General features: G+C 42.8%; 1 protein-coding gene across 1 annotated transcript in view; it reads right to left on the bottom strand.

Annotated features, from left to right (window-relative positions):
* Positions 1-5,887: 5,887 nt before the first annotated feature.
* The window catches only part of RNF145 (ring finger protein 145), a 42,662-nt gene continuing 39,536 nt past the window's right edge, over positions 5,888-9,013 (bottom strand). The window contains 2 exon segments of the mRNA XM_009581583.1: positions 5,888-7,527; positions 8,677-9,013. The exon segment at positions 8,677-9,013 is cut by the window's right edge and continues 39 nt beyond it. Of these exon segments, the coding sequence (XP_009579878.1) occupies positions 7,084-7,527; positions 8,677-9,013 (781 nt within the window). The 3' untranslated portion in view covers positions 5,888-7,083.

Here is a 9,013-nt window from a genome sequence, read left to right on the forward strand (position 1 = left end):
ATTCATCTGTAATTGAAAAGGAGGAAAGTAAACCCTCCGGAAAGCAACCCCGGGCTTTGGGGAAGTTTGGAGTCCCGTTGCACGGGACCCTGAGGGGCGAAGTCTAAGCACGGGGCTTAATTTCATCCAGATGTTTATGCAAGGTCCGAACGTCCTTTGGACGTGTGTTAAAGGGTTGGATTCTCGGGAGGAGTGAAGCACAAGTTTAGTGCCAGTTTTCTGCTCAGGGAAAAGTTTGATGCCAGACTCTGATCGAGGGCAACACCAGAGGAGTGCGAACCTCCCCCAGCCAGCCCCGCCTGCTCCCCCCATAAAAGCCCAGCACAAATAGATGCAGAGCCCACTTGTGTCTGAAACCAAAGGGGACAATTCAGGACCCATCAGTGCACAGACAGACCCAGCTAATAAAACCCCACGACCTGTATTTTTCTGTTGTGAACAAGCCTAGGGAGAAGATGACAGCAGCCCACCAGCAGCACATCACCCAAGACCTAGCGCCTGCCTCCAGCGTCGGGCAGTTTTCAGAATTCAGCTTATGTTCCTCATCCATACCAAGGGAAAAGGTGACCCTGCAGCTTCCTTTAATTATTCTCTCCAGCTCCACACCTTTAGAAAAAAAACAGGGACCTGGAATTCAGCAGATCCACTTTACATGCAACTGTAACTCTGGAGAGAAACGGCTGCACGGGCCCAGTTGTTGTGAAAATGCCTCTAACCACTTCAGTCAATCCTCACTGCCGGGTATTACAGCTGGACACAGGAACAGGCACAGACCAGAACCTCCCAACTGCACCCATCGAGCTCAACAAGGAGCTGACATACTCAACTGCATCTTCTGCAGTACTTAAGATTAATATTGAAGCACAAATTATAATGAAGAATTCTAGTAATACTCAACAGCTGGGTTTCAGTTTCTCCCACTGATTGTTTCCTACACCTGTGCAAATGAAGATCATCACCAGCTTTTTTTTCCAGTAAGATGACCAGATCAGCTATACCCAAAACTCAGCCACATGCATGCAAAGATTTTTATCTTGAAAACAAGATGTATCTTAGCAGGTTACAATTTTTCATTTTTCTTTACTTATCAACACACACTTTCTAACACGGAGGGCCTTTGAGAAATTAATTTCCATCTGAAAACAAACAAGGGCTGAAAGAGTTTACAAAGGAACCCATCTTTCAAGGACATTTCCTTTTAAATTGCACAATGTGGCTCTTAGCAAGGAAAATAAATAAAACTTAATCCCTCTGCATTCCAGCTGACATTTTTTCCCCAAGCTAGAAGCAAACAATCAATTTAAAGAAAACTCAGACTATGGTCAATTAAGGAACTGTATGTCATTTCATTTATAAATACCAGATACCTATTCAATTGATTATTTTTATCCAATTAAGTCAGTTTTACATTTTAAATTCCTAAGAATTAAGTCATTTATCCACATCGCAGTCCTGGGCTTTTCACATCTGTTGCTGCAAAATTCTGCAGATCATCTGGTCTTTGGCTGTTGTATTAGCTGAGAGAGAGTTTCAGCTACCAGATTTATTTAAGGATGTGGATTTTAAGCTTCCAGGAAATGGCAACCACTGAGAAAATTTGTGTCTAATTACTTGTAACACATAGAAATCTTTTTTTCTTCTTTTTTTTTTTTTTTTTTTTAATTTGGGTTGGTTGCTTATGCATATAAATTGTTTTAATTTTACTTCTTATCTCTTTAACCAGGACGGTCATCTTAAGGCTTATGTGTGTGCCAGATATGCTCTCTTAGCATTGTTTACTACACTCCAAGTTGTAGAGAGCTCACCAAGTTTTGCAGGCTACCTTCTCCGCTAAAAGACAGTGTTTTCAAGAGAATAATCAATACCTTAGAGCCACAGAATACATTTGCTGAGTGGTTTATCAGCTGAATCATAACTTCCTTTACGAAAACAGATGGAATTTCCCTGGCCAGAGTCTCCACGCTGGCACCAGGCGTTCCCAGGTGCAGCCGTACAGTGCTGCAGCGCTGAACTGCACCACGGAGAGAAGTCACCGCACCTCCAGCCTCGGGCTCTGGCGGGGTGCTAGTAAATAAATAGCCACAGCTAAAAGAAATAGGCACTGTCAAAAGAAAACTGACATCTTCAGAGTGTGAGGGAGTGAACTGTGATCCTTAATGTGATTGAACATGCATATCACAAAAATGGGGACCAGTTAATTCTAAACTCAGTATTGTAACACTATGAAAAATTGAGTTTAAAATTGCATTTACTGATACCTTTATAAGTGCAACCAAAGCCAAAGAGATTAGTAGGGAAATGTATTTGTCAATCTTTCCCACAGATGTTTTTGTGGGGTGGCATCACAGGCAAGACTTGGAATAAGCAATCCTTACAGGACAGACTTAGCTAACATGCAACAGCTCCAGACACTGCAGAGACTGAAAAGCGGTGCTGGAAAATTATTTAAAGGTCTCTTCACACAAATTTAACATGCGGGAGGAAAAAAAGCCAGCACCAATCCACTAGTCACCTCCACAGCCCTCCTCAGAGCAGCATAAACCAGCAGCGGTCCATGGACCGGTCCTTCTTGAGAACTTCCAACCCAGCAATTACCGCACCGTGCTGTGACGTTCTGCCTGCTTCAAACCAAGCGGGCTTCCTGCCGTTTGCTCTCCTGACCCGAACAAAATCCAGCAACATCAGTTTCCCTCTAATTTGGTTATTTTCATTCTGAACGCCGCTGGCTTCCCAACAACATAGGATGCTTCAGGCAGCCAGTTCTCCTTCCCAAGCGTGCTTGTTGGGGTTTTTTTGGTTTTGGTTTTGTTTTTTTTTTTTAAGACACTGATATCAACTTTCTTGTATTTTATATCTTATTTGCTAGATATAATTTGAATTTTGAACCAACTGAAATCAAACTCCTTAACTGTCCCTGCCAGTTAGGAAAACTATTACAAGTTTGTTCTCCAACATTTAGATAGTTTAAGCCCAAACTCTGGTCTATTTTAGAAAAAGGATTGACGTAACTTAGAAATTTAATTTAAAATTAATCAGGAAAGAAGGGGACTCAGAATGAAGATGTTTTCCCATGCTGGAAAACCTTGTGCATTTCAAGAACTCTCTGCCTTGGCATAAAATGAAGTGCTTCACTATGAACAAGGAAGGAAATAGATTCTTCTGCTGCAAAATAGCCAAAAGCCAAGGGAGCTGACAGCAATGCATTCAAACTAAGGCTTTCAAATCAAATTCGTAGCCACAGACTTGTTTGCTCTTTTCATGGAGTCATCTCACCTTGCATAAATACGTTTCCCTGAGCCCAGAGCAATGGACTGCGTAAATCAGCAGCGCTGGGGTACTCGATAGGACTGACTAGACACACACCATCACACCATGTGATCAGTATGCCCATTTCCAACAAAAAACCAACCAGCCATAAAATTCCCAACTGTTCCCATTATATCACCTAGCTGGAAGCATCTTTTTGAGTCCAAATGTTCGTCAATCACACCACCATCAGGAGTCCACATGAAAATGATTTCAAGCCTCAGCCTACAGTTCTATCCTGATCATAAAACACTCAAAAAGCTTTTTTTTTCCCCATTTACTCATGCACAGCTGCAGAGAAAAAGAAAATCAACTCAAAGCTAGCAGTGTCCAAGAGGGAGTTCTGCACCAGACAAAGCTCAGAGGTCAGGAGCGTTCACCCAGATGCTCTACAGAGCATTGAGACAGAAGGTTAGTTTCATTCCTTACCTCCCTGCTCCCCCATAGCAGCCTTCCCCCTTTTTCTCCTGTTCCCCTTCAAGTTACACAGTTTATTTCTTCTGCAGGATCTAACTTGGTGAGAGTTTCGGCAGTTCTCACTTCATCCCTGAACTTCCTGACCCGTCAGATACAGCCTTGCTTGGCTTATCGGTATTTATTTCCCACCCACCCCCATTCCTTGCAGGCTTATTTTTAAATTCCTTCTAGAGCTAGCTGTCCCAAATTTTTCAGAAAATGGTATTCTATCAGCATTTTTGAGTTGGAAAAAACAAAACCGAAAATGAAGCAAAAATGAACACCCACACCCACACCCCTCTCTGAACTTTCTAGTCCAGCAGATTTTCCTAACGCTCGCTCTGCCTCATGAACCCTGCAGCAATGTGCACACTCCACCTCGGCTTGCTCTTACAAACAACTCTTTGTAATGGTGTTGGCACCTAATGGAGGTAACTTCCATCTTTCAAGAAAAGCCCTGTTCCTATGAACTCTCCAAGCTAGCAGCCTTCCCTCCTTTCTCTCTTCTCCCTCTTGAAAAAGTAAAAAAGTAAAAAAGGTGCATCAGAGATGTTTTCACCTCATCGTGCCCCTCTTGCCAGGATGCAGAACTCTGCTAAGATTGCCTGAGCCCCCACATCTTTGAGCACCTTCCCCAGCACAGAATAGTTGCTTTTGGTTCACTCCAATGTGAATCTTGCAGCATCATTTCTCCTAAAAGACAGCACATACCTTCCTAGTCCTTCAGGCTCCTTTCCAGTGCCACATCCACGTTTCCGATCTGCAGTCCTGGCAGACAGTGCATTTGTTGAATCTGCTGTGGGCCTGTTGATTCTTAATGAGCAGTCTCCAGGCACGCTTACCTCTCAGTGATGTTGGTGTAAATCCATAGTCCTTTCCTCTAGCTTTTGCATTACCAATTATAGCAATGAATAATTTCAGGTAGAAATTAAAAGGTTCATTGCCAAGAGATCAGTCAGGCTGAGAAACAGCTTCTCGGCATAAGCAGTGAAGGCAAACCTTATTTTTTTGTTCCTTTTTGAACACCACTTCCTATATTTATGAAAGTGATGATGTGACATACTGTGTGGGATAGCAACGCACTGGAGTCAATGACCCTGGTGATCCCCTTCTGCCCTGCTGACCTCATGTGAATACTGTAGATGAGCACAAGTTCCTCCCCTCCCTTCCTTGCATGCACCCTGAAGTATTTGTATAGCAGTCACAACCCCTCCAGCCTTCACTTCACAAGACTGACCAAGCCTAGCCCTTCTCATCTCCTGTTCCCCATCACTTGGGGTACCACTTGCTCCCTAACATGGAAGCGAGGTGATCTTACACAAAGGAAAAACTTCCTATCACTGGTGTGAGGAACTTCTGGGGTCATCTTTCTGCACCCGGGGACAGCAAGCAGGGTTTAGAAGAGTACCCTTCAAGAACATGTTCTGTGAATTGAAGGAAAGTCTTTGTTTCACAATACGAAAGAGCATCACATAACAGTGCTACCCAGAAATTCCCCATTTTCTGCCTCCACAGACTTTTAAGTGTGGCTAGAATGGAAACAGCCTAAATTATGTAGGTTAAAAGCTCGGACACATACAAAACATCTATTTGAGAAAGATTCAATTCCACAGAAATGCAGGCATGGAAGGGCAGGACCCAGACCACTGAATTAATAGGAGTGAAAAAGAAAAGTTCAGGAAAAATTTCTCACATTTCCCGCTCCCCCAAACACACCCAGCTGTTAATAAAAGCTTTGCAATGATCAGTGAAGCACGTGGTAAACGTAAATTTCTGATCAACGTGCAAGAAGACAAAACTGAGATACAGAATCGAAGGATGGTACAATTGATATTCCCATCCTGTCAGGTGAGAATGAAATAGGTTTGGGTTTTGCTTGGGGCTCAGCAGCAGCAGGCGGCCCACACAGCCTCCAGGAGCAAACGTGCCTCAGTGTCCTGCAAAAGATCTGGTGGCAAGGACCAGAGGAGGCCAGAAGGTACCACCAGGACACACAGCACTGAAATGGAAATGGGGGAGAGCGTGCATCAGAAGTTCCACTGATCTCCAAGGAGAATACAGAGCTACTATTGCAGACGAGCCTCTCAACACATAATTTAGTACAAGAATCACATAACCAGGTGTAAAAATCTTCAAATGTCATTTATTAAGACATTCAGCTATGTCTGTCAGTCTACATCCAAATTTACTACTAAAAATAAAATAGTATCACATTTCACATTAGGAATACCGACTTTGAAAAACACTTGAGTCAAGCCTATCGTATAAATAAGTGACTAATTTCTCTTCATATCAAAATTCACATAAAAAAATTGCCTGCCCCCTACTCCCACCTATTTCCCCACCCCAGTCCCTAGTTCTACTTGAAGCCATGATGCATGTAAAAATTTAAGTATGGACATGTCCTTGTCAAAGAAAAAAGGTGCAAACCTATTAACAGCTTTAAAAGTGGCATTTGCGGAGTCTGATCATACACAATAATGTACTCATTCCCAAAGTGCAAATATCGCCAGAGTTTAATACTGTTTTAATTCAGCTGCAAGAATTAAACATTACACAGCACAGTACTGCAAGGCCTCTATCTGTGCCCTAAAACTCATCCCACTTTCCTCCTGCACATGGTAGCCGAGGTCAAAGTGTTCATTAGAGCTTTAGTTTACTTCATGCAGCCCAGACTGTGCCCATTATTAGCAAAAGTTTCATATACATCAAAATATTGAAGACTCCGTCATAAAAGTCAAGAGTCACTATAGATTACATGAATTCAAATGCAATTGCCCCACCAAGAACACCCAAAGCATACACATGACGTATTAAGAGTGCTTCCATCTTCTAGTACAATCACTGCTGTTAAATCTTTGATTTTTGCTTACGTGCCATAAAAAATTTGTCAGCAACCAAAGCTGCACCTCAGAGACTAACAACTCGCTGCATTTAATGCCTCTCAGGTACCCTGGGACATGTCTGTGTGCGATACCTTCTTCCTGACCAAAACAAAAGCTAGCGTTCTGTCCGTCTGTCTACAACCTCTCACAGACCTCTCGTTCCTCTTATCCCTCACCTACGTCTTTAAAACACTCTTACAATTTATTTCCAGACGTCCTTCCTATGCCCACAGTTCAGAGAGCTTCTGGAGTCATTTCTACTACATCTCACTGGAGTTAACCACTACCAAGCAGCCCACAAAAATCAGCATGGGAGATTACATTTTGACCAGCATTAATAGCTAAACTTCTTTCACAGCTGTGTAAGGATAGGTTTTCTTCTGAGTCAAAGTTGGATCTCTGAAATGTGTTTGTTCCTGTGTCATCCTTTGTCACCTCAGAGCTGGACGCAAACCCTTGGGTCTCGAGCGAGGCACCCCTCTGGGGCTGCAATTAGTTCTGCAGCACAAGCTGCTCCCTGGCTGGCCTCACACGGGCTCGTGCCGCTGTCCATGCTTTGAGACCCCTCCGTCACAGCAGGGGCCTCCAGGCTGTCCTGTCCATCAGCAACCTGTCCACTGCTCTTGCTAGGGCTGTCTTTCATACTGGGCCCATTGTCACATTCAACACCAGGGGGCTCAGCTGCATCTCCAGGTCTGGTATTTTGCTCTGCACCAGGATTTGGCTGTTGAACTGGCTCTGGTCCCAGTCCCGGTAGCTGTGAAGGGCTCTTAAGTTGGCAGTGGCACAGAGGGCAGGTTTCTTGCACATACAGCCATTTCTTAAGACAACCCGCATGAAAAAAATGGCTACATGGTGTGATTACAGCAGTTTTCATATCCTGAAAGACACGGGGAAAAAAAAGAAAGATCATATTATTTGTAATTCCATTCCTCTCCTCTCACTCCATACATCTAATGGGTCCACTAGCCATGGAGGAGACAGAAGCAGCCCACAGACATGTCAGAGAATAATCCTTTTTTTGTACCAACAAGCCTCCACATTCAAATACAGACACAATTCAAACACAGGCCAGGTCTGGCTGTTTATATTACAGGGACCAGAAATTAGGCAAAAAGCTTTGTTTATAAGGTATTATTACACTTAAATAAAAGCTTCTGTAGGATGAGAGTCACAGGATTAGTTGGCTTAAGAAACAATTGTGCAAGTCAAAAACAGCACTTACAAATACAACATGTAACAGCAAACCAGAAATGAAGTAACACCCTAACTCTGTCAGCTGAGACCCACATATTACTAGTCTGGTGTTTCAAACATTGTCATTCAACCTGGCACTGGTAGTTTTACTTTTCAAAGAATTTGTATCAAGTTTGGAGTCAACCCAATTGCACTCCAGCTGCACACTACTAACCTTAGGGTGGTTCTTTCACTGTCATGCATAACTACAATTTCTGTCCAAGAGAAAGAGACTTTGGAGCTAGAGGTATGATAAAGGTATTACTTTCAGCATTAATTTCTAGGTCCTTACATCTGCTGGCTTACATCAGGAAGACCCTTAATCTTTTGATAATTAGGTTTCTGTTATAAAACTGACATTGCACATGAAGTGGAAGTAGTGAGCTGCTTCTACAGAATAATAACAAATCAGCTACTGAGTACACATTCTTTCAGTAACAAAATCTTCCACTAATGAAGGAAGGGCACATTTGCTGTTACTATTGAGACCAGCTCAACCCAAACATGAGAGGTTTCAAAGAAGCTCAAGGACACAGTTTGTTGTGTAACTGGAGAAAAAAGAAAGAAAGCTTAAACACATCCCAACTATCTCTTTATTAATAAAAACTATCTCGGTGACAGCACTCCAAATCAATTTACACAAAGCAGAAAACTGGGTAATCCAAGTAACTCACTGAGCACAATATTACTCATTAAATATAATTCAAGTAACTTATTTTACTAGTTGCAGACTGAACTTGACAGTCTAGCGGTATTTCAATTCAAGTCAATCTTTTGACGCTTCCATTCTTACCTGGTAGCAGATGGCACAGATATCATTGTGTTGCTCTAACTGCTCTTTTGTGGCAACGGGCAGTGATTTTATCTTATTCACAGCATCTCTGCGAAGAAGGAAACTTTTCCACCCCAGCTGGGCCCGCAACCACACGTTGTAATAGGAGTGAATGAAGATGATCACAGAACCCATCACAGTCCATTCACCAAAGATCGTTTCCGAGACACCGTATGCCACCACACAGAGAGCGACGAGGAATTCCAGCAGCCGGTACGTGCCATTTACATAATAAATCACATCATCCATATTTTCTACTGGTTCTTTTCTGAACTCCTCCACCATAAACAGAACATAA

This window comes from Fulmarus glacialis, unplaced genomic scaffold, assembly GCF_000690835.1.
Source record: "Fulmarus glacialis isolate BGI_N327 unplaced genomic scaffold, ASM69083v1 scaffold15007, whole genome shotgun sequence".
NCBI lineage: Eukaryota > Metazoa > Chordata > Aves > Procellariiformes > Procellariidae > Fulmarus > Fulmarus glacialis.